Source organism: Trichosurus vulpecula, chromosome 8, assembly GCF_011100635.1.
Source record: "Trichosurus vulpecula isolate mTriVul1 chromosome 8, mTriVul1.pri, whole genome shotgun sequence".
NCBI classification, from domain to species: domain Eukaryota; kingdom Metazoa; phylum Chordata; class Mammalia; order Diprotodontia; family Phalangeridae; genus Trichosurus; species Trichosurus vulpecula.
Genome location: NC_050580.1, coordinates 225,852,774 through 225,877,583, shown reverse-complemented (window position 1 = coordinate 225,877,583; position 24,810 = coordinate 225,852,774). Strand labels below are relative to the sequence as shown.

The window sequence follows — 24,810 nt, the reverse complement described above, 5'->3', positions numbered from 1 at the left end:
ATTCCGAAGACTTACAGGCCCCCTTTGGCAAGCCTGAGCAAAGCATTCATTTGTAATCCTATGTGTTTGATTTTATACATTTTAAAACCTTAGTCTGAGAAGGGGTCTATAGGCTTCACCAGACAACTAAAGGGTCTATTGGATTAGAAAGCATTTAATTCCATCTGCCTTTATTTTTTTCAGAAACCTCTCCCTTTCCTATTAGCTGGCCTTCTACTTTATTATTAAAATTCTAATTATTATTAGACTCCTTCTACTTTAGGAGCAGCCTTTAAACTTCAGCCACAAATGGCAAAAAGGACTAGGATCAAAGATTTAGAGCTGGAAGGAACTTCATTGGTTATGTGTTTGGAGGCCACCTGGCCTCCAAAAGGCAGCATCTTTATCAACAATAACCAATAAAAGCCAGGAGAGAAGGCGGGAGCAAGTCTGTACAGCAAATAGTATTTATTTAGTCCTTACTATGTGTCTAACATTGTAATAAGCAGCCTAGGGGGTATATGCAGTAGATACATCCCCTGCCCTTTACTGGCTCCTCTTGCCTATAAACTCTTGATTGACACTCAAGGCCATCCACAATTTCTCTCATACCTATCCCTCCAGCCTTACCCTATCACTCTCTTTCACATACTCTATTCCAGCTGTAACCCCCAATTTCAAAAGCCTTTTTTATACAGGATAGTTACTGTTATTGTAGCTTAAATAGCCAATTGGAATGTTTAGGACTTCTCAGTTGGGCTAGCTGGCAGTTTTGGAGAAACTGAGCAAGGAGAGTTATTAGAGATTTTAAGAGGGAAGCTACAGAGAAGATAGAGAGCAAATAAAACTTTAATTCTTGAGAGAATGGTTTTAATTTATTTTATGAAGAAACATAAAGATAATTTTATGATGAATGAATGTGGAGAGAAGCTGATTAGAGAGATGGCTTAAGGGAAGTGAAGAGGCTGGAGAAAAGCTAGAGGAGGTAATGGAAAGGAAGATGGAGAAATCTGCTTTCTGGATGGAACTGGTTTAACCTTTGTGTTGTGAAATGCATGAAGAGAATCTTTGAGAAGCTACTTTGAGAGGAGGGATATGTTGAATGAACTGAATACTGGAACTAGGTTTCCAGAAGGAGACGTTACCCTGGCTGTGATCTATCTCATGGTTAAAATCTTGTTGGGATAAGGATAGGACTAGATCTGTGATTTCGCTGGTATAGTTTCTTGGGTGAGAAAATGCTCTCAACAAACGTAGATCAGCAACCTCTCTAAAGTTTATCATCTTCAAAATATTTTTAGTAATTATTTTTGTCTTTGTTTTGTTACTGATTACATTGTTAATAAACTATATAGCCATTAATATTAAGTGAATCCTAAGAGACTGGGAGTTTTGACATAAAGATATGAGCAACTGTTTATGGGAAAAGCAGTTTCTTCATTTTATTAAATAAACAATATTATTACATAAATTATTTATTCATAATCACTTATAAACAAGTGACTATAAATAAATACTAAACTGGGGTGAGGACTCCAAACTAATTAATGAGGAAATTTTAAACATACCCCCTGGATTACCCTAAACTCAGGACATTGAGCTTAAATATGGGAATGAGATGTGGTGATGATCTAGAAATGTTGTAGACCTTAGATTACTTGGCCACGCAGATATACTGGAAGATCTCCATTTCATGACTCTCCTCACCCGATCACACCTTCTTGGAATGGTCTCTAGGTGTTCCCAATCCCAACCTGTTAGAGACCCTCCTCCCTTTATTCAAAGTCCAACTCAGATGCCAACTTCCCCATGAAGCCTTTCCTGACTCTACCAGGTGAGAATGATCTCTCCTTCCTCCAATTTGTTATAGGATTTTGTCGGAATCCTTTATCTTTATCTCACTCTCTTTTATCCCCAACTCCTGAAGTTTTTTTCAGGGGGCAGGGGATTTTTTCATAGGGGGAGGGGAAGGTTGGATGTGTATGTGGGGGCAGAGGGTCCAGACCTGGAAAACATATTCTACTTATTGCTTTTTAAATAATTAAAACATTTATGCAGTGCTTTAAGTTTGCAAAATACTTGTACATATGGGAAGGGAAGGAAATAGTTCTTATTATGTGCCAGGTATTGTCCTAAGTGCTTTTTTAGCCCTAAACAAATATTATCTCATTTTTCCTCACCACAACCCTTTGAGATAGATTCTACTACTATTCCCATTTTACAGTTGAAGAAACTGAGGCAAACAGAAGTGAAATAACTTGCCCAAAGTCACAAAGCTTGTGAGTATCCAAGAGCAGATTTGAACTCCGATCTTCCTAACTCTAGGCCCAGGGCTCTATCCACTGTGCCACCAGCTGCCTCTACCATGTATTATCTCTTGGGAATACAGAGCAGACAGTTGGAGGCAGGTGCCTAGAATGCTAGAAAATGGGCCAGGAGGCTGCCTCCCTACTCCTGTCCATCCCACACTGGATAGAAAGCCCCTCCTCCCCGCACTGAGGTAGCAGGTGCCCCTTCACTGGGGACCTTCAAGCAGAGTCTGAATGACCACATGAGGCACGTTATAGTGGGAATTCCTTTTCAGGTATGAGTTGGGAGAGAGAGCTACTGCAATACACCCCTTCTGACTCTAAAATTCTGTGGCTTCGGGAAGCCTGTGCCCACAACGAGGGGACAGTCATTGCTGCCTGGAATGAGGAGAGGCCAAGGAAGATAAGGGAGACTGGGGATGAAATGCCCAGATACACTCTTGCACGTGAGGAAGCAGAATGGCTAAACATAGGAAATGCTTTGACATTTCACGCTTTTTATTCATAATCCTTGTTTGTTTGGCTCTGCATAGTCAGAAAAAGCCTCTTATTGAATTTCTCTCTTCCTCAGCTCTGCCTCTCTGGTCCCCTCCTAGCCTGTCCCTTCCATTGCAGGGAATTGGACTCATTTTTCTCTTGGCTATAGGGACAGATACTCCCTAGCAAACAACCTGTTGGGAGGATTGGTCAGTTCTGTGGCCCTCCATGGCTTACCTTGTCAGCCAATAGCTTCCGAATCTTGCTGGCCTGAAGACGGAATCGAAAGAGCTGGGTCTCCAGGGCAAGGCAACGTTTCTGCCAGTTCACACATGTCCCATTCTCCATCTCAGTCTCCGACATGGTGAATGGCACACTCCTATCTTCTGCAATGGGAGGAAGTACCAAGGATCTCTGGAAACCAGGACACAGAGAAGAAAGTGAGGGTATAGCCAGCTTGGGAAAATTGGAAGAGATCTAGACAAAGAAAAGGTGGGGAGAGAAGAGAAGATGGGACTGGGGAAAAGTCTATAAGGCTTATAAAATTATTCTGAGCCCCAGCTCTCATTATAATAGCTAACTATGGCCCAAGAAATCAAAACTCAAGTCAACAAGCATTTATGAAGTACCTACTATGTGCTAAGTGCTGGCGATACAAAGAAAGACAAAAAATCCCAGTCCCTACCCTCAAGGAGGTAACATTCTAATAGGGGAGACAATGTGCAAATAACCATATGACAGTGCATATGGAAAATAATCTCAGAGGGAAGGCACTGGAGTTAAGCGGGGAGGTTCAAGGGAGGACCTCCTTCAGAAATATTGAAACAGTGAAAGACCTAAATGACTCCAGAACTCTGATCAATGTAGTGATTAATGGTGACTTCAGAGGACTGACAGTGAAGGATTTCTTGTCAGCAGAGAGGCTATAGCTGAGTGAGGCATAGGTTTTCAGACATGGTCAATATATTGATTTGTTTTACTTTAACTGTATTAATTTAGTATAAGGGAGAATTCAATTGTGGGAGAAAGTCACTGGGGGAAGGGACTGTGGTATAAAAAAATTAATAAAACTTGAAAAAAAAGAATTAGAAGTTAAATATGACAGAATTTTATCAAAATGATAGGTTTCAGATGGAGAGTCAGATGAAAGGAAGATGTGGCCTCTTTCCTCTTACTCATTCCCACGGGCTGTCAGCTGTCATCATCCTATTTCCAAAAACAGATTTTGCTCTTCTCCCCTAGGCAAGGAAACAGGCCAAAGGGTTGCCAGATACTCTGATACAGAGTCTGGAGAGAGCAGCATTGCTAACAAATCCATTAGCAGCCCTACGAGTCTGTTAAGGGCTCAAGGCTCATATTTCTATAATGTTTTAAGATTTACAAAGCACTTTTCCTTATTTCTGGGATTTATCCAAATTTCTCTGGGTCATAGGAATATGGAGGCAAAGTATAATAAGAACAGTAATGATAGCTTTTATATAGTAGTTTGAAGTTTGTAAAGCCCAAGTTAACTCCCAACAACCTTGGGAGACAGGTACTTTTATTATATCCACTTTACTGTTGAGGAAACTGAAGTTAAATTATTTGCTTATGGGCATAAAGCTTATGGTCACATAAGAGACAGGATTTGAACTCAGGTCTTCCAAGTCTCAGGCTCTATCCATTTCAGAAAAGCCTGGGTTCAGGTGAGAGAATGAGGAGGAGTATCAGGAGATATGAGAGGAACCTTAAGAAGTAAAGAGGGATGCAAAGGGTTTGGAGGATGGATGAGTACTGGAGGTTCTATCTATCCCCTGGACTTGAGGATCTCTCTTCCTGTTGCCAGTAGCCACTTGGCTTTGGGGAAACTAGCTTGCAGGCTTCCCGTTACTCAGGTGGTAGGTATCGTGATGGGTCAGGTTTGGTTAAGGGTTTGGTTATAGATCCATCACCAATTTTACCCCAGACTGTAGAAATGCCCCCTTTCCTACTTTGGCCTCTGTTTTCTCACTTTGGGAATATTCTTGATTTTGCAATCAAAGGCAAGTGGTACTTTGGAATGGTCTTATAGAAAAGTCTTGGTACTCTCCACAGAATCATAGAGTTAGTACCAGAAAGGACTCAGAAGTCACCTAGTTCAGCCTGGAGACAGTTAGAAGGAGCCTATGACTTGAAATTTAGTGATCCTTCCACTTCATTCAACTGCCTCTAACACCATAAAGCATAAATGACTTGAGTTTGTTGTTGGCTTTTGTTTTGGGCTTTTTTTTTCTTTTGGACTGGTCCTATGGTACAGTACAGAGAATTCCTGGTATTGAAACTCCTTTTACCAATGCAGATCAGTGTCCGCTTTGCGACTTTTCTTTTTAGAGTTGCCTGGGGCACTAATCTACCGGCTCAATATCTCACAAAATAAAATCTTCTTTGTGACTTTCCTTCCTGGAGAGTTGCCTGGGGCACCAAAGCTCAATATCTCATAGGTCAGAGGAGATTTGAACCAGTCTTCCCGACTAGGGGAGGGGGGTGGGAGTGGGCAGCTCTCTATCAGCCATGCCAGGCAGCCTCTCACAATTGTTATTAGAATTATTAAACTGCTGGCATCTGGTGCCTGATTCTTTAGGCTCTGGACTCCCAGAGAATGCTAAAGGAATGATCACAGCCCAGCAAATCCACTTGCATCAACCCCCAAACAATCTCAACATTGTGACTTCATAGCAACCTCTATCTTGAAGGACTGGGACTGACTAGGACCAACTGGAATGGGCAGGACGACAAGAGACACGAACAAAACATCACTTTCTCTGAACTGGAATCAGAGCTGAGGAGATAAAACAGAATCTCTTGGGGAATCCAGCCTGGCTACAAAACTTCATTGATTTTTTTCTTCCCCTTTTGTTTGCTTAGTTTTCCTTGCATACAAACAAAGAGATAGAATCTTAGAGGTCATTTGTTTCAAAACTCAGAACATTTTATTGAAGCCCAGAGAGCTGCAGTGACTTACTTGAAATTATACAGCAAGTGAGTGTCAGAAACAGGACCTAGAACCCTGAATTCTTGACTCTCAATCTAGTGTTGTTGTTTTCCCAACTATAGGACACACTGCTAAAAAAAATGACCTCTAAAAGTAGCCAGCCCCAAACAAGAAGGGTCATTTTTTTGAGTCATCTATGTTAAAGAAAGAGAGGGAGAGAGAAAGAGGGAGAGAGAGAGAGAGAGAGAGAGAGAGAGAGAGAGAGAGAGAGAGAGAGAGAGAGAGAGAGAAATAAATTATTACTCTTTGTCACTTATCAGTTTCACTTTCTAAATTTCAAGAGAATGGTGAAGACAAAATATTCTAGGAACCAAGTTCCCCAGCATGCTCTCTTTCTGTCTAGGCAAGATGTTTGGACATATACCCAGACATCATGGGGTGCTTTTCTCTACCAAATGTCTTCATGACATCTTTATTCTGCCCTAGATCCCATAGCCCAGTTAATCCTTTTCTGCTTAGAGGAACAGTAAAGACTGTTCCTGCGGAGGCCAAGACTAGCTGAGGCATGTGGTGTGAATTAAAGGTTTTTGAAACAGATTAGAAATGAGTCTAGCTGCCTGCCACTGAATCCCTGAGGCTCTTCCAAAAGAAGCAGGTGGGCTGGATGAATAACAGCTATTAAGCAGGGGGTCTAGGAAGTCACAGTAAAGTTCAGCTTCACCAGTAGAGTCACCTGGCACTAACACCTTTCCATTGACACCACAGCAGAGGCTTATTTGCAAGAACCAGTCGACAAGCAATGATTTTCATTTTTATGATGTTTTTACCTCTGCTGATATTTTTATATCTATAAAATGTAGAGGTTATGCTAAGAAATGCTTAAAGTTCTTTCCTTCTCCAAATCCAGTTATCTTGTTTAATCCATACGCCATGCCTATGATGTAGGCAAAGCAGGCATTGTTATTCCCAGGTGAGTGGACCAAAGCACAGAGAGACTAGGTAGTTCTTAAGTCATACTGCTACGAAGCGGCAGAGCTGGGGCTTTGAATCAAGGTCTTCAGCTGACCCCACATTTTGTTCTCTCCATTAAAGCACTTTGGTGCTTCAGCGGTAGGGAGCCATCCTACAATATTTGAAGGCTACCGGCTAGCATGATTCCCCCACAGTACATGGTACTAGAACCAAAAATACCTGCCATTTCTTTTTTTTATTTAATATTTTATTTTCCCCCCAATTACACGTACAAACATCTGAATTACCTGCTATTTCTAAGGAGACTCTTCTATCAGGGGACTCAAAGCACCTTTTAGGCTCTCTCATTCTGGTGTAAATCATCTCTTCAATGTGGATAAGGGACAAAGAAAATTCTTCTGGCTTTATAGATGAGGAAAGTGGAGCATTGCAAAGACAGCCAAGCCAGCAGGCACTGGAGAGAGGGGGAATCTGGTGTTTCTGATTCTCAGTCCAGTCCTCTCACGGCAGTAATATACAGATAAAAGCCAGAGAGGGTCCTGCTTTGGAGTACCTTAAGGCCTCAAATCCCAGAAGGGGATAACTAGGTTCTTCTGACAATTCCAAGGACTATTCCCAGATAGGGAGTGAGGGAAAAGGAGATTATCTCAAAAACCTGAGGTCCTTGGACCTGTTCCAGGTAGGATATAGGATTAACTTCAGATCCATTTTTACAAACTTTTGGGAATCCATAAGCTGCAGTTCCCCCCACCCCCACTTTTTTTCTTTCAGAAAGAGATTAATACTCCCTGAGAAAACCAGATGTGAGATTTGAATCTAGGTCCTTTGACTCCAGGAGCAAATATAAGTAACCTCTGGCAACTGTAAGTTCTTAAACTAGCTCCCAGAATTATAAATGTGGGTACCATCTAATCCAACCACCTGATTTTACAAGAGACACTGAGTCCCAGGGAGGTTAGGTGACTTGCCTAAGGGCACAGAAGTCTATGTCAGAGTCAGAATTTGAATCTAGTTCTTCTTTCTCCATATGTAGGGTTCTTTCCATAGTGCCAATGTCTCACTAATTTACGGACTCGGGACTTCAGAGAGTCATTCTAATGTCCTCCATTATGGACAGGTTTTAGGTGGCCTTTCCCTCAGAAAACTTACCACTATCACTATCTGCTTGTCCCCTCAATCCAAGGGCCACTTATGTCTCTGTTTCTTAAATTATGGCACCATCCTTAAATGTAATTGTCCTCAATATCATCATCTAAAACACGAACTGGACTTGGTTCATCCCTTCCAGTTTTGGGGGAAAGAAAGTGAATATTACTATATCCTTCTAGGGTTCTCGTTGTTTAGTCATATCTGACTTTTCATGACCCTGTTGGGGTTTTCTTGGCAAAGTTACTGGTTTGCCATTTCCTTCTCCAGCTCATTTGACAGATGAGGAAACTAAGGCAAACAGAGTCAAGGGACATGCCCAGGGTCACACGTCCAGCACAGTGTCTAAGGCCAGATTCAAACTCAGGTCTTCTGGACTCCAGGCCCAGCACTCTGTCCACTTTGCCACCTAGCTGCCTTGTACAATCCAATAGTGATAAGTCATAATAATAATTCACACTTCTACAGCATTTTAAGGTTTGTGAAACACCTTCCTCGTAATAACTCTGTCAATTAGACTGTCTTAGTACTTCCAACAGATAACAGAGGTGGAAACTTCAGTCTCAGACTGGCAATTGTGACAAGTCTAAAATCATAAAGCTAGTAATTCCAATCACTTCATTTTGAAGATGAAGAAATAAGGTTCAGAGAGATTTACTGGTTCCTGGGAGTCACAGGATCTGGTTTCAAATTCCATATTCAATGCGTGACGTTGGGTGCATCATTTATCTCCCTGGGTGTCAGTTTTCTTAACTGTAAAACGAGGGGGTTGGACTAGATGGCCTCTGAGATCCCTTCTAGCTCTGTATCTATGATCTTAGGAATTGAATCATTCGCTTTATGAATTAAATTGGAAGTAGCTGAGCTAGGATTTGAATGCAGGCATCATGCCTCCAAGTCCGGGCATGGTGACAAACAGGAAAATTATTGAAGCACAGTGCAAATTAATGTACTATTCTCAACCTACTTAAATGCTGAGAGGACATAGAGTAAACAAAAGGGTCATAACCAGATAAACCACTGGATAGAATGCTGGCTTCACAGCCTCAGTTTCTTCATCTGTAAAAAGGGAGAGCATTGTACTAGATGGCTTCTAAGATCCTTTCCATCTAGGCAGCTTGGTGGTTCAGTGGATAAAGCATGGTACCTGGAGTCAGGAAGACAGCAGTTCAGATACTATCTCAGACACTTCCTAGCTGTATGATCCTGGTCAAGGACTTTAACTCTCTCCTCTGTTTCCTCATCCTAGATGGCCTATAAATTCCCCTCCAGCTCTAAATCTATGATTCTTTGACTAATTAGTGGGTCCAGATAATGCTGCAACCTCCAATTACCCTCCCAGCTGGGCCGCAAACAAGAAAAATGACCAGTGGTCTTAACAACAATTTAAAATTTTTTTCTGGCCTCAGAAATGTCCTAGCTGTGTGAGCCTGGGCAAGTCACTTTGATGGGGTATGTAGGCTTTGGGAACCCCCTTGAGCTCTCCTTGAATCTTCCCACTGGATCTGACTTCTCATGCCCAAATCTGTCATCTCTTACCTCCATTGTCTGGTTGCCTTTTGATAGCCTCTGGCCACTTCTCACCCTTGATCCTAACAAAATATCTATATCCAAATCTGTTACCCTTAAACTAGCCTAGCCCTCTGGAGGTAGCCTTCAGCTATTTCCCACCCTTAATCCCATTTCTGGAGTCTGACCTCATCCCAGTCCCCCAGTCACCTCAGTCCCATCAAGACCCTAAACCCCTCCTCCCATCATCCCAGACTACTTGCCCACCCCTAGATCCTTCCCACAATCTTTCTGAATATAAGTCCAATCTTGCCTCCATGAAGGTGTTCAGAGATGAATCTGGCCTGCTTGTCAATACAGGTGTTGCAAATGCTCAGACTCCTTAAGTGTCTACCTGATATGGTGAATCTTTAATAAACTTTGTTTTTCTCTTTGGCTGAAAGAAGGCTTGGGTCAAATTCATTCAGGCAGGACCCAGTGTGTCAGTATTTTGGGGTCCTGAGTATCCCTAAAACCTCAATAACTTTACCTGTTTGCCTCAATTTCCCCATCTGTAAAATGGGGATAATAATAGCACCCACCTCCCAGGGTCGTTGTGAGGATCCAAACGAGATAATAACTGTAAATTGCTTAGCATAATGCCTAACACAGAGTAAATGTTATATAAATGTTAGCTATTTATTAGTATTATTCCTTCCAGGTCTCAAGAAGCTGACAGTCTAGCAGGAAAACACACACACGGTAGCAGAATCTAGAAGATAAACACACAGAGGTAAGGGAAATGTGTTCCTGGGGAAAATACTATGGGGTCTGAGTACAGAAGGTAGGTGTCCTCTTTCCACAAAGGAATTAAGACTGTGTCTCAGAGACTGGTGATTCTTGGAGGAGGACAAGAAAAATTCTCTGCCATAGTCACAGGAAAATAGATTTAGAGCTAGAAGGATAATAGCTAAATCTATCATTTACATAGCACTTTAAGCTTTGCAAAGCACTCTATAGGTATTAACTCATTTCATCCTCACAAAAACCAGGTGAATTAGGTGCTAATATCTCCATTTAACAGAAGAGGACATAGAGGCAGAAACAGGTTGAGCCACTTGCCTAGGATCACACAGCTAAGTGTCCCAGGCAAAATTTTAACTTAGGTTGTTCCTGACTTTCAGGTCACCTGTTGAATGTATCGCACCACCTCGTCGCTAAGAGAAAAGGACCTTAGTGTCCACTTAGTCTAGTGAGCTTTCTTTTTCAGATGAGGAAACTGAGGCTTGCAGAGTTTAAGTGACTTGTCCCAAATCACACAGATTATTCAGGCTGAGACTGAATTCGAACCCAAGCCCTGCCATTCAGAATCTAGCAGCATGCCTTCATGGGACCATTCTTCCTCATCCAAGAGAAAAATTAAGACACCAGGTGCACCTCTTAATTCTAGTGCCTTCCCTCTGTTAATTCTTTTCTATTTATCCTGTGTATAGTTTGCTTTGTATTTGTTTGCATGTTGACTCCCCCATTAGAATGTAATAGGCTCCTTGAGGGGACTGCCTTTCTCTCCTTTTTGTATTCCCAGTACTTAGCTCAGTGACTGACACATAGTAGGTGCTTAATCAGTGTTTATTGATTGATTGGGGAAGAGGTTTTTTTTTTTTCCAATAATTCGACTGGGTCAGAATTATCACTGAGAAAATAGAGCCAAATTCTCCACCAAAGCAGACATCTTTCTAACTCTCCCGTTGGAGAGAAGTCACCAAAACAAAGCTAGAAGAGCAGGCTGGAAAGAATCTATTCTACAAACGGTTTTACTCTGGAATTTTGTAGGACAGAGAGACGTCTGATCAGAGGAAAATTGTGCCAGAAGCTGCTGCCTTTGATTCTCTCATGCAACCCATGTGCACGGTGTGTGAGAATTTTGTGAGCACCTAAAAAGCGAAGTAACTGGAGGGGCGCGTCTGGGAAGGGGTCTACTCCGCTATAACCTTCCGCGCCCCTAGTGGTCCCTTGCTATTCTTTACTGGACTTAACAAGAATCAAAGCTGAATCTCCTCACCTATCAGGTTCCCGAATCACTCTATTGTCCAACCTGTTTTCTCATATGCTTGATTGGTTACTGTTTTCTTGGGAGAAACATAGAAGTAACAGGTTTACAACCTAGGATTGTGTGGGGGTGGGGGTGGGGGATGGCAATTGGAAAGAAAGGCGGAGTGGGGATGGGGAAAGGGTCCACCGGCTAGAAAGGAACTAGGGCTACGTGGTAGAAGTCTGCATCCCCAAGGCACTCTCTTCTCCGAGAAGTTGGATAGTGTTAACTCCAAAGTCAGGTTTCTTCCTTGAAAGACTCTTCCCCCCTACCCCAATCCATTTTAAAAAATCGATTTACCTTCGGAAGCCCCAACAGATACTCCCAAAGAGAGGAGGAGCCAGATTTCAAGTGGAAGACACCTGCTCAGCTATCGTATCACCTGCGTCGCCAAAGGGGTGCCCATCCCTTCCCCCATGGGTCGGTTGGTTACTACCCACACCCTCGAATCTCTCCCCTGCCCCGCTGAGGTTAAGGAGAGGGTGGATGGGCGAGCTTACCCGCTCTCTTCCTTCAGGAAGCTCACCGGCTTAAGAGAGGCGCACAGAGCAGAGAATCAACCTTGGGGCCAGGCTGCAGCTGACCTAGTACCGGGCTTGTCGCGTACATAAACTGCATGCACCCTCCCCTGCTTCTGCTCTTTTCTCCAGCCAGTGGTGGAGTGGGGACTCCCGTGTGGAAGTGAAGTGGCAAGGGAGAGTGTTACCCCAGGACTAAGTTCACAATGGCAAAAAGTGTCTTTTTTCTCCATTCAACACTTTCCCATCCTCTGTCTCCTCCCCCTCAGCCTCTCTTGCTCCCTCTCTCCTCTTAAACCCCCTCCCATTCCTTAAAGGGAGAGCTCTTGGCCAGCCTTCCGAAAGAAGCACAGGAAGTGATCTCAGCAAACACCAGCCTTTTAACTCTTTGTACCACTAGGTATGTGGTGGGGGACAGCGGTGAGGGTTTAGTTAGGGAGCAGGACAAAGGGTAACAGGAGAGGAAGCGGATGACTCCCTGGTTGGAACTCATGATAATCTAGGGAGGCACTACCTCAAGCTCCATCCAATCCTGAGGAGCCCTAAGAACTTTCTTTGCCCTCAGTGACTCATTACTCATAGAGGATGAGAGGCAGGGCTAGCCCACCTTGGGAAGCAAGAGAATGAGAGGGGGGCTAGCCCACCTTGGGAAGCAACTTAACATTTATCTGATGTTCTATCTATAGGGTGGTCACCTTCATTTTTTGCACTTTGGGTCAAGGAGAAGGGGAGTAGTAATATCCCAGTGCATCTGGAAACCCAACCTTCTAGATTGGCTTCTAGAGGAATATAAAATTTAAATCTAGAAGAGACCTTAAGGATAATCTAATCCATCTGTATATTTTTATAATTAATCATGCATTAATAATTAAGTAATTCATTTAGCAAAATCAATAATTTATATAATTATCATTATTATGGCAACAATAATTTAAGGATCCAGTGGATAAAGATCCTGCCTCTGAATCAGGAAGATCTAGTTTCAAGTTTAGACTCTTGACACATTCTGGCTTTTCTATAGTGGATAAACCACTTGATTTCTTAGTGCCACAGGTAACTTTCTAATTGTAGAACAGCTACCAACTGGATACTGAAGAAATCATAGGTTCAGTTTTTTAAAAAAATCACATATAGAGTCAGGGAGGAGCATACGTGAGAATTATATCAATAGGGATTTTACCATGAAGCAAAATCATGAGTTCCTCTGGAAATTTCTGGGGACTCCAAGGAAATATGTGAAGGGCTTGTACTTTGAGATGATGAAGAAACCCCCTTATTGGCTAGTAAGTAGGAAGTGCTGTGGAGTCAGTAGACCTTTAAAAGGGACTGACCCACACTCTGCTACTCTCTTCTCTTCCCGTGTGCAGATCATATCACGACTCTTCATGCCCATGCCTGGGAGAGTGGGGGAGCAGTGTGGGAGCAAGAGGGAAAAGAGCTAGTGCCCTTCCCCCATCTTAAGAGAAATTGTGAGTTTTGGGCACATCACAGGTAAAGCACATGTATGAGTTTAGGGGAACTTAGACCTTGGGTCTAAGACCTCTTTTTGAAAATTTCTGAGTATAGGTGACCAAATATCAATCCTTAGTTGAACATTTGTTGTCCTGGAAGCAACCTTATGAGTTTGAGACTTTGAAGATCCTGAATCATATTATAAAGATTAGGAAGGACAGGACAAGAAGCTACTAGAATTAATGGAAAACTGGGTCACTTGTTTGGGGCAGACCAGTGGCAAAGGGAAGTTTCTGCTTGGTAGAGGATGACCTCCAAAAGGGGAAGGTACTCAGTGCCTGGAGAGAATCATTTAGAAAGTGCAGAGCTGGGGGAAATGTAAAATGCCTATTCAGTAACTCCGAAAACTGCTTTATATTCTGATGTTTAAGTTTCAACCTTCCAAGAGCATAAGTTAATGTAACCTACAAGTATCCTGTTATAAATCTCTGTCAGCGCACACTTGTGAATCTTTTTATTTAGCATTTCTTTTGCGTAGAAGAAATAAATATTTGCCCCGTATTTTATTCACCTTGTATGTCCCTTGCTATTTGAAGACCTCTAAAGACAGGGAATTCACTACTCTCCAAAACACTTTATATTACATTTATATTACATTATAATATAAAATTTTATTATATTTATATATTTATTTATATTATATTTATTATATAATATTTTGTTATATTTATTATATTATATATATTTTATATTATTGTGATTATTATCTATATTTATATTATTGTATATATTTTATAGATAAGCCAAATGTAGGCTTTAAGTATTTTCCATGGGGCTCCAGGGTATGGCCAAAGGTGTGGGAAAGGTAACCTAACCCCTCTCATTAGATGCTAGCTTCACCTACTACTGAAACCAGTGCTTAGGTTCAGAGATGAGAAAGGCTCATTAGTGATAATAAGTAGTATTTACATAGCACTTCTTTATATCCCAGAGAAAAATGTAAGCTCCTTGAGGGCAAGGAGAGTTTTTCACTGTTGTCTTTGTAGGTCCTATATATGCCTTCTGCATAACAGCTGCTTGATAAGCACTTGTTTAATTTACTTCACTTTATAAAGTGATTAAAATTTAAGAGACACTAGACAACATATATGGCTCAGGTAGTCTGTGGGTCCCTTTGTTCACCCAGCACAGTTTTAATGTAATACTGGCATCCTCATAGGCAGCATAGTATAGTGGATAACAGTTCTGGCCATGGACTCAGAAAGACCAGGGTTCAAATCCTGCCTCAGATACTTATTATTCATATGATCCTGAGTAAGGCAGTTTATCTCTCTGGGCTTCAATTTCCTTATACATAAACTAAGGAATTTGGACTTAATTATCTCTATGATCTCTTCTAGCCCTATATCTTTCATCCAATATTTGTTCTTGTTCAGCCATTTCAATTCTGTCTGACTCCGCGATCCCATTTGGGGTTTTCTTGGCAAAGATACTGGAGTGGTTTACCATTTCCTTCTCCAGTTCATTTTTACAGATGAGGTAAAAAGGGTTAAGTGACTTGCTCAGGGTCACATAGCTAGTAAGTGTCTGAGGCCAGATTTGAACTCCCGGTACTATCCACTGGGCCACCTAACTTCCCTCACTGTACTCACTCTAAGCATAACCTGGTAAAGAGCTTGCTCTGAACTTATCTAGCTGGTATAAAATCCACTAAGTCCATTGTCAGTCTCATATTTTAAAACTTTTCACCTTAATAGAATCTTCCAGAGCCTGTGTTCCACTAGCCTATTCCTTAAGAGCTCAAGGTGCCAATGATTCTACTGTTAGGCAAAAGAGAGAGTCAAAGTTTTAATATGTATCAAAATATTCGTAGTGATAAGAGTTACAAGGAGGTAGATTTTGGCTCAGTAGAAGGAAAAACCTAACAACTGGAGCTGTCCAAAAAGTGGAATCAAAATGTCAACTCTAGAAGAGACCTTAAGAGATCTAGTCTTACCCTCTCTTTTTACAGATGAGGAAATGGAGGCCCAGAGAAGCTGAGATGGTGGCAGAGCAGAGAATCCCGTGGAGCTCTTACCTTATAGCATGCTGTCTTCCAATACAAATATAATCCCCATTTTACAGATGAAGAAACTGGAATTCAGAGAAATAAAGTGATTTGACCAGCAGTGGTCATGGAGAAGGGTGCAATACATAGCTAGTAAAGATCAGGTCTGGGATTTGAACCCAGGTTTTCTGACTCCAAGAAAGTGGTGCTCATTCTTCTATAACACATTGTCTTCCTGTGAACTGTTTTGGAGAGTAGTGAATTCCCTGTCTTTAGAGGTCTTCAAGCAGATGCTTATCAGGGATGTTGTTGGCAAAATACAGCTTGCTAAAAACATTTAGATCATATGACTGCTGAAGCTTTTTTTTTCAGCTTGAGGATTTTCTATATTATGCAAAAGAGAGGGAGCCCTAAGGTAACTGAGAAGCAGGAGGGCACTAAAATGTTGGGAGAAAAGCAAGGGTAGATGAGCATTACTTTTGCCAGCTGCTTCCCACACCCAGTGCGTACCTCTCTGTAAAAACTCATGCTTTTTGTCAGAATACAGATTTCTTGGGCAGCTCCTGGAAACATTGTTCACCTTACTGAAAAAACCTTACTCTGCCCCCATACTCCCCCCCCCCCCCCCGACCCGTTCCCTTCCTAGGACATCATTTAAAGGACTGTGCTCTACAGTCAAGTCTTGATTAGAGAAACTAAGAAGAATGGGTTCTTTCCCCTCTTCCTTCCCCAGAGTAGAGAGAGTGACTCTTAGAGACTCGAACCCTAGCAGTTTATTGACAGGTTAGTGTTAATCATTCTTTCCAGTGACTGGGGTAATTAATAACCTAGCCACAGAAAACTTGGAAAGTGGGTCAGGAATGGGAATGTAAAGAGCAGAGCAATCCCATTTTTGTGCTAGGGGTTATTCCAGCAAATCTTCTAGGCCAATGCCTAACCCCTCTGCCCTACCTCAGCTACTCAACCCTGGCAGTCTTTCAAAGGTCCTGATCCTTTATCTGGTTCTCTGTCTGTTTCCCATCTTTCTGATCCCATCTTCCCTCCCCCATTCTTACAGAGTTGCTCCGCTCCCATGAAGCATGACTCCAGGGACATTCCTCAGTCACTGAACTTTCCATAAAGCTCCAGAAAGAAGGAAACCATGTTCACTCCTGGGCTCTAGTCACCGATGATTTAACCCTTCTTTCTGATGCTAGGATTTCTATTTTCCTATTTTTCTGACCTCTCTCTCTCTTTAAGAGCACCTTTAGCCTGCATGATCCTAGGCATACTTTCTCAGTGCCCCTAAGTTGCAAAGCAGATGCTTTTGTGTGTGGGTAGAGGGAGTTCTCACATCACATCCTACCCCAGTGAAATCACGGATATGGAAAAAAAAAATTAACCATCAGCTTTTGGAATTGTGGGGAGTCATTCCATGCTGTGACTGAGGGTCAGAGTGAAAGGTGATGGGGATGGTTATAGAAGTTCATAGTGAAATCCAACCTGTGAGGAAGCCCTTAAAATGGCCCAGCCCTTGCTGCTCTGGGTAACCTTGGATAAGCTAATTCCCTGCTTTATGCTCCAATTTGTCCTGTCAAACTGTTATGTTAATTTCTGCTCTAGAGACATATGGGCAGTCTGCATGGTTACTGGGGCGTGAGAGTAGAGAGGTGGCATGGATTATGGGGGTACAGAATGAGAAGCAAAGAGAAACATTAGAATTCAAATGTTGGGTTGGGGTTGGGGCAGAGACCACTCAAGACTGCTACTTCAGAAAAAGCCCCAGATAGGTTTCATTTCAGTCCCAAATCTCTCATCATTTCCTCAATGGTCTTGCCAAGTATAATGGTAAGAAGGGTGGGACTTTTTTTTTTTTTTTTACCATTTTCTCTTTTGGAATGCTAAGGTAATAAAGTATCTTTGAGTCTTGCCTTTCAAATGCAATGGCAAGCAAAGTGGGACTTTTTGCTGTTTTTTGTTTGAGTGCTTCTCAGCACTGAGGTAATCAAGTGCCTTTGAGTCTTGCCTTTGTTTCTTTGATTGAATCAAGAGTCTTTGATGACCTGCTTAAGCAACAATAGAGCCTAGTTCACATGGGTTTGAGTTGCATGGTTGTGACTCCCTCTGGCCCTAAGAAGGGTATATAAGATCTGAGGTTGACATTTTGTTTTGGGGCTCTCGCTCCCTGGAAGAGTGTCATGTGATTTGACCAGATGAGACTCTGGGTAGCCATCATGGATGCCCCGCCCCGCCCTTGCCCCTGTTTTGAAAACCCAGATGTTGATGCTTCTCTTTCTGGTAACTGCATGTATTGCTATAGTTAGATGGTTAGAAGCCTGTCTACTGGTTTGGGTTTGTTTGCTCTGTTTATATAATGTATGCTTTTAATTTCTGTTTATATTTGCTCTGAAGTTCAGGGTGCTGGCTTTTTCCCTTGAACTAAGTGAATAATATATATATGTTTAATTAAAGATTGTTAACCCCTTAAATTTTCTTTCCTTAGAAAAACAGATCAAAGAACCCATGCTAGCAGCCCTCTTGTGTGCTGGTGTTACTGGTCTTACATAGCCACAGCAGCTGCAAGCAACATTGTTGTTACACTAAGCTATGCCAAGCCTTGCCTCTATACCTTTTTCTTTATCCACCTAAGCCCTGGAACCATGTTCTGGGAGGAACCGTGTTGTCCCGGTTCTAGAACAATGATCAAATCAACTCTGCCATTGTTACTAGATGGGGTATATCAATCTAATTCCCTAAAACTCCATTTACCATGCCTGCAACTCTCTGGTGCCTCTCTGGTCACCCATCCTTGTGCCATGTAAACTCCTTGAAGGCAGGTACTAACTTTGCTTTTGTGTTTGTATCACAAACACTTAGCATAGGAAGCAGTTAATAAATTCTTTATCATTCATTCATTTGTTATTCATTCATTTATTCAAGATAGCCAGAGAAAAGCTTTGCATTTTACTGAAATTGTGCTCCTCGCAATTCCAAAACCTGGTAGTTAATTTTTTTTCTAGACCTGTGATTTTTTTGGTGTAAAAAACTTCTGGAGAGTGCCCATGCAGATCAGCCTCTGCCCAGCAACTTAAAGTCTTTGGTTGGGGGTCCTAGGAGGTTATGCCCAGGACCACATAACCAGCAGGTGACAGAAGCAAGTCTTGAACACAGGTCTTCCTGACTATGAGGTTGGTTGTCTATTTCCATAAGCCTCCATAATGCCACACTGCCTTAATACATCTTGTAATTCAATGTGTTTATGATTTCACCAAGAAATAGACTCCTTCCACTGGTGCAAATTGTAGCTGATCTGTGCCATGTCATCATGTGGGGTTTCTGTCTGTGTCTTCCCATAAATCCTTCCTGGAGGATCTACTGGATGAGTTAGAGGCCTTTTTCTAGGTCCACTAGTATTTCTTAGAGAAGAAGGCTGTGATCCAGCATCCATCTCTTCTTTTTTTCTTTTAAATTAATTAATTAGTTTTTAGTTTACAACATTCAGTTCTACTCGCTTTTGAGTTCCAAATTTTCTCCCCCTTTCCTCTCCCTCCCCAAGATGACTTGCAATCCAATACAGGCTCTACATATACATTCACATTAAACATATCAGCATCCTTCTCTTATCCCTCACCTTTGCTACATAACCAACCTGGGTAATATAATCCTGCCTCCCTGTATTCACACAAGCCATCCTTTCTGCCTAGAGTGCACACCTTCCTCATTTCCGCTTCCTCAAATTCTTTATCTTCTTTCTAGGCTCAAAGGAGGTCCTCGTTATTATTCAGTTGTGTCCAACACTTGGTGATCCCATTTGGATTTTCTTGGCAAAGATACAAGAGTGGTTTGCCACTTCTTTCTCCAGCTTATTTTACAAATGAGGAAATGGAGGCAAATAGGATCTGTATGCCTAGTAAGTGTCTGAGGCTGGATTTGAATTCAGGGCTTCCTGACTCCAGGCCTGACGCTCTAACCAGTCCTCCACCTAGCTGCCCATTCTAGTTTTCAGCACTTTCCAAATGACTCTGAACGCTAATTGAGTTGAAACTGAACTTAATTGAATCGAATGTATTCCCTATGAACTGTTCCATGATGTCTGAAAGGTTATAAGTGGAAAAGGTACAGGAAAGTGAATGATAGACCATATGTTCTTGAAGTTTATACTTCGAGGACTTCAACACACAGGCTTTACTCTTAAACACAGATCTCACCCTTAGGAAGACCTGCTCTTCAACAACTGGACCTGGAGTTGGCGAGAGTGGAGTTCAAATCTTACTTCAAACACTTGCTAGCTATGTGACCCTAGGCAAGTCACTTAGCTGCTCTCACCTCAGTATCTTCATCTGTAAAACAGGGATGCTACTAAGTGCTTGCCTTGTTGTTGTGAGGATCTGATGAGATAACACAAGGAACACATTTGCAAATTTTAAAGAGCTTTGTAAATGATAGCTGCTGTTGTTGTTATTCAGTGGAAAATCATCCAGAAGTTTCCAGAGACAGGCTGTGGCACTGTTCCTGGGCGGGCATCCTACCCTGTGATTTGACTGAGCAGAGGCTGCGTTGGACGTATCGAAGTTCCAAACCTCATCATGTTTAGTACACTCACTTGTGCAAGCATGCACATTTACTGAATAACTACCACATGCATAAGAGCGATGGGACACACAAAGATGAGTGAGACCCTAGTTCCCGTTGGAAAGAAGCTAAAGAAGAACCGCTTCTGCCTGGCTAGTGACTTAAAAGTAATGAGATAATATATGTAGCGAAAGCAAATGAGATAACATATGTAAAATGCTTTGTAAACCTTAAAGGACTCTATTGGTTGAGTCATTTTTCAGTTGTGTCTGACTCTCAGTGACCCCATTTGGGGTTTTCTTGGCAAAAATATCTCAGTGGTTTGCCATTTTCTTCTCCAGCTCATTTTACAGATGAGGAAACTGAGGCAAAGGGGCTTTTTGCAGCCACGGATACTACTAATATTATTTTCAAATTGTTATTATTATTATTATGGTACAGTAGACAGAGTCAGGAAGACCTGAGTTTGAATCCTGCCTTGGACACGTTTTATTAGCTGTGCAACCCTGTGAAAATCGCTTAACCTCTATGTGCATAGGTTTCCATATCTGTAAAGTGGGGATGATCATAGCACCTACCCCACAGGGCTGTTGCAAGGATCACATGAGTTTACATGTGTAAAGTGCTTATTTTAATGCACTTACAAATGCTAGCTATTATGGTAACTACTGTTGCATTTTTATATTGTTGCTAACAACTGTTGCTATTGTTGAGAGCACTAGACTCCCATTTTCAGGTGAGGGAAATGAAGCTGTGAAAGGTCACATAAACTAGTTGAGTGTTCAGCCCTGCCATTCCAAAGAGGTGATTGGCACCAGAATCTCAGGCTGGACCGCAAGTGGGGAGAGTGAATGGAAGTGAAGATTCTGGTTTGGTATAGAAAGGTTCATTGTGTGGAATTGGGAGCAAAAGGAAGGAGAGACTTGAAACCAAAGTATGAAATGGGAATTAATGGGAGAAGGAGGAAGGGGAATGGGACATACTAGGAGCTTAGTAACAAAAGTTTTCTGGATGAAGGGAAAAGCGGAATGGGAAAGGAGGAGGAGGGCCTGGGAGAGGAGGGCTATAGGGAGAAGGGAGTATCAGCTGGTATATATCATCTTCTCACATACCACAGTGCGCTTTCAGATAGCAACAACTCCAGAGAAGAACACAGGGTAGAACTGATGTAATTGTAACGTATATCACAACAAACTCATCTGTCCGGCACAGCTGGTGTTGGGCCAGGGGCAAGGGGAGGTCAAGCAGAGGAGGACCTTAGTGGGACGAGGAGAAGGGTGCATGTGTTTGGGGTGTAGGGGTGAGTAGGAGGGAATGGTTGAAAAAAAAGGACTAATAAGTCATTGAACTAGAGCTCCCTAGTCCATTTCAAGGCATAAGGAGGTACCAACCAGAGGGTAAAATGAAGTAGAGGCCCACATTTAAAGGGTAGGTTACCACTGAGTGGCACTTTTAGGAGAAAATTCTAAAGCAGAGCTAGAGGACATGTGAATCTGCACCTGGTGCCACTGGTCTCAGGCCTCCTGGCCTTGGTGCTCAGTTATCCTGGCACTTATTTGGCTCCTTATGTGGCTCCCAGTGCTCCAAGGTTGGACCCAGTCTCCCTGTGTAGCCATCTAAGTTTCCATATGCCCCTGTTCTGATAAGCTAGGGGCTAGGTTCTGGGTTCAGGTTCCTGATGTTGGCTTGTGAATGCTTGCTGGCTTTAGAAACATTTACAAAGGCTTTGCAATTGCCCATGTATATCAGTAAAGCAAGATTCATGACCTCGAGGATGACTATGAATGTGCCTGAATGGTTCAGAATCGTGAAGTATAAGAAATTCTCTAGGTAGAAGGCAGAGGAAGTATAACATTTATTTAGACGCGAGAGAATCCAATCCCTGGACCAGCAATTCCAATTCCATATAGTAGCAATAATATTCCAAAGCCACTAAGCCTAACTCAGTGTAGCAACAAGGAAATTGTAACACAATATTATAGCAAGGAGCCAAGTTACCCTGTAACCTTCCTCCCTCCTAGGGCCTTCCTAGAAACAATCACTCACGAATCCCAACTCTGCTCTGTGCTCCCTTCTGCAGCTCTGTAGACTCCAAGTTCCTGCTTCTTCTCCTTGGGCTGAATTCCAATTCCTGTAGTTCTCACTGCCTCTATGTCCTCTTGATGTCTGCTTCTGAATCTTGCTCCGCTGCTCTCAGTTCTGGGCTCTCTTTTTATACAGTCCTGGCCAGCATCTGATTGACTAGAACTCAGTGCACATGTCACAGGCTCTGGTCTTAGCAACTCCCTTTAGGGCCCTGAGGGCTTCATGCTCTCTTGGCCTAATTAGCAAAAGGGTATGGGCCTGGGGCTTCACATCTAGTCAGTGAAAGGGTATGGGCCTGCCTCTAATCAGGCCTCCCTTTGTTGGCCCCACCTGAGGCCTATTTAATGGGCGATAAAGATCTTTCGCTTACTGATTGGCCTTATGAGGCCATTGTGTATAAAGAATCTGGGGTTCAAAATGCTCGGTGTTGGAGGGCCTGTGGGAAGATGTATTAATGCAATGTTGGCAGAATTGTAAATTGTTCCAACTGTTCTCAAAAACAACTTGGAAGTATAGTATACTGGAAAAGTATTAACTGTACATACTATGAGCCAGCAATATCACTACCAGGCCAAATGTTAATGACAGAGGAAAAGATCTCATGTGCACCAAAATATTTACAGCTACATTTTTTTGCAGTAGCAAAAAAAAACTGAAAACAAAGCTGGTGCTATCAGTTAATAAATGGCTGAACAAATTATAGTGTATGGATATTATGGAATGTGATTTGGCTCTAAGAACTTATGTGAATCGATGCAAAGCAAATGAAACAAAGAGAACAATTTACACAATGAACATAATAATGTAAAGGAAAAGAACATTGAAAGACATCACAACTCTGATCAATGCAGTGAAAAATCTTGACTTCCAGAGGATTTTTGGTGAGATACAACTCCCTTCTCTTAGCAAGAAGATGATGGACTTTAAATATAGAGTGAAGCATAAGTTATCAAGACATAAAATCAATCAATATTCAAATATTAAATAAAATATTTTCAAGGGCTACAACAATATATTTAAAGTTATGTGCTATGACCAAGTTGAATTAATACTAGGGGTGCAGGTTTGGTTCCATATTAGGAAAATGATAAACTTAACAGACCATATTGAATAATGAAAACAATAAAAATTATGATTATATCATAAGTGATGAATAATTTTTGGATAAAACACAACACCCCTTTATATTAGAAACATTAAAACACATTGGAATAAATGACCTATTTTTTTTCTTTAATATATTTAGTTTTCAGCATTGATTTTCACGAGAGTTTGAATTACAGATTTTCTCCCCATTTCTACCCTCCCCCCAACTCCAAGATGGCGCATATTCTGGTTGCCCTGTTCCCCAATCAGCCCTCCCTTCTGTCACTCCACTCTCCTCCCATCCCCTTGTCCCTTTCTTTCTTGTAGGGCAAGATACATTTCTATGCCCCATTGCCTGTGTATCTTATTTTCTAGTTGCATGCAAAAACTTTTTTTTTTGTTTTTGAACTTCTGTTTTTAAAACTTTGAGTTCCAAATTCTTTCCCCTCTTTCCTTCCCACCCACCCTCCCTAAGAAGTCAAGCAATTCAACATGGGCCACATGTGTATCATTATGTATAACCCTTCCACAATACTCATGTTGTGAAAGACTAACTATATTTTGCTTCATCCTGACCGATCCCCCTTATTCAATTTTCTCCCTTGACCCTGTCCCTTTTCAAAAGTGTTTGTTTTTGATTGCTAAATGACCTATTTTTTGATGTAGTAAATAACATCCATTTAAAACCAAGAGCCAACATTATCTGTAATGGAGAAAATTAGAGTGTTTTCCCAAAAAGATCAGGCATGAAGTAAGGAGACTCATTGTAACCACTATAGTTGACATATTTCTAGAAATGTTAGATATAGTAATTAGACAAGGAAAAAAAAAGTAAGGGAATAAGCATAGGTAAAGAGAAAACAAAATTACTTTTTGCAGATTACATAAAGGACTTAATTAGATAGTAACTGCTTATAGTTAAGTCCTGCCAATATAGTAAAAATTACAATATTACTTAATATATATATGTAAATATGTATATAGGGAAAGCAGGGACTTGCCTAAAGCTCTCCCCCAGGTCCCTCGAAACACCTATAAAAATGGCTCTGAACAAATTCTAGAACTGCAGAACCCACGAAATAGCAGAGGGAAGCAGGGCTCCAGCTCAGGACAGCCTGGATAGTCACTGGGTAAAGTCTATCACTCGGAGCTGAGAGCCAAGGGGAGCAGAGCCCAGCTTGAGCCACACCTGGACCAACCAGACCAGGAGCCCAGCAGAACAGGCCCTAGCATCCTGAATCAGTGAGCTGTGGCAGTGCAGGTTAGTGGGAAAAATCTTCTGGGACAGAGTGAAAGGAATTTGCGGTTGGCCACCACCCCAGGGGTGGCAGAGGTGATGCAGCTCCGAGGCTGCTTCCAGAGCTACAGCTGCAGTTGCTTCTGGGCCCAGGTCCATCTGGTAGGAGGAATTAAGTGGTGGTTCAGAGCGGGAGTGCAGAGCCTGCTTGGATCTGAGTTGAGGTCCAGGTTGACAGTTCTTGGGGGAGGAGGATTGCTGCTGTGGCAGAGCTGGCTGTGTAGAAATAGCTCTGAAAACAGCAGCACAGCCCCTCAAGCTCAGGACAAAGTACTCTCTACTCTACAAGCAGTCATATCCTGACAAAAAGCTCAAGAGTCAAGTAGTTGGCTGGGAATATGAACAGGCAGCAAAAACGGGC

General features: G+C 42.0%; 1 protein-coding gene across 1 annotated transcript in view; it reads right to left on the bottom strand.

Annotated features, from left to right (window-relative positions):
* Positions 1-3,128, bottom strand: part of PLEKHH1 (pleckstrin homology, MyTH4 and FERM domain containing H1) — a 56,590-nt gene extending 53,462 nt beyond the window's left edge. The window contains exon 1 of the mRNA XM_036735304.1: positions 3,003-3,128. Within this exon, the coding sequence (XP_036591199.1) occupies positions 3,003-3,128 (126 nt within the window). The remainder of the gene's footprint in view (positions 1-3,002) is intronic.
* Positions 3,129-24,810: the final 21,682 nt, after the last annotated feature.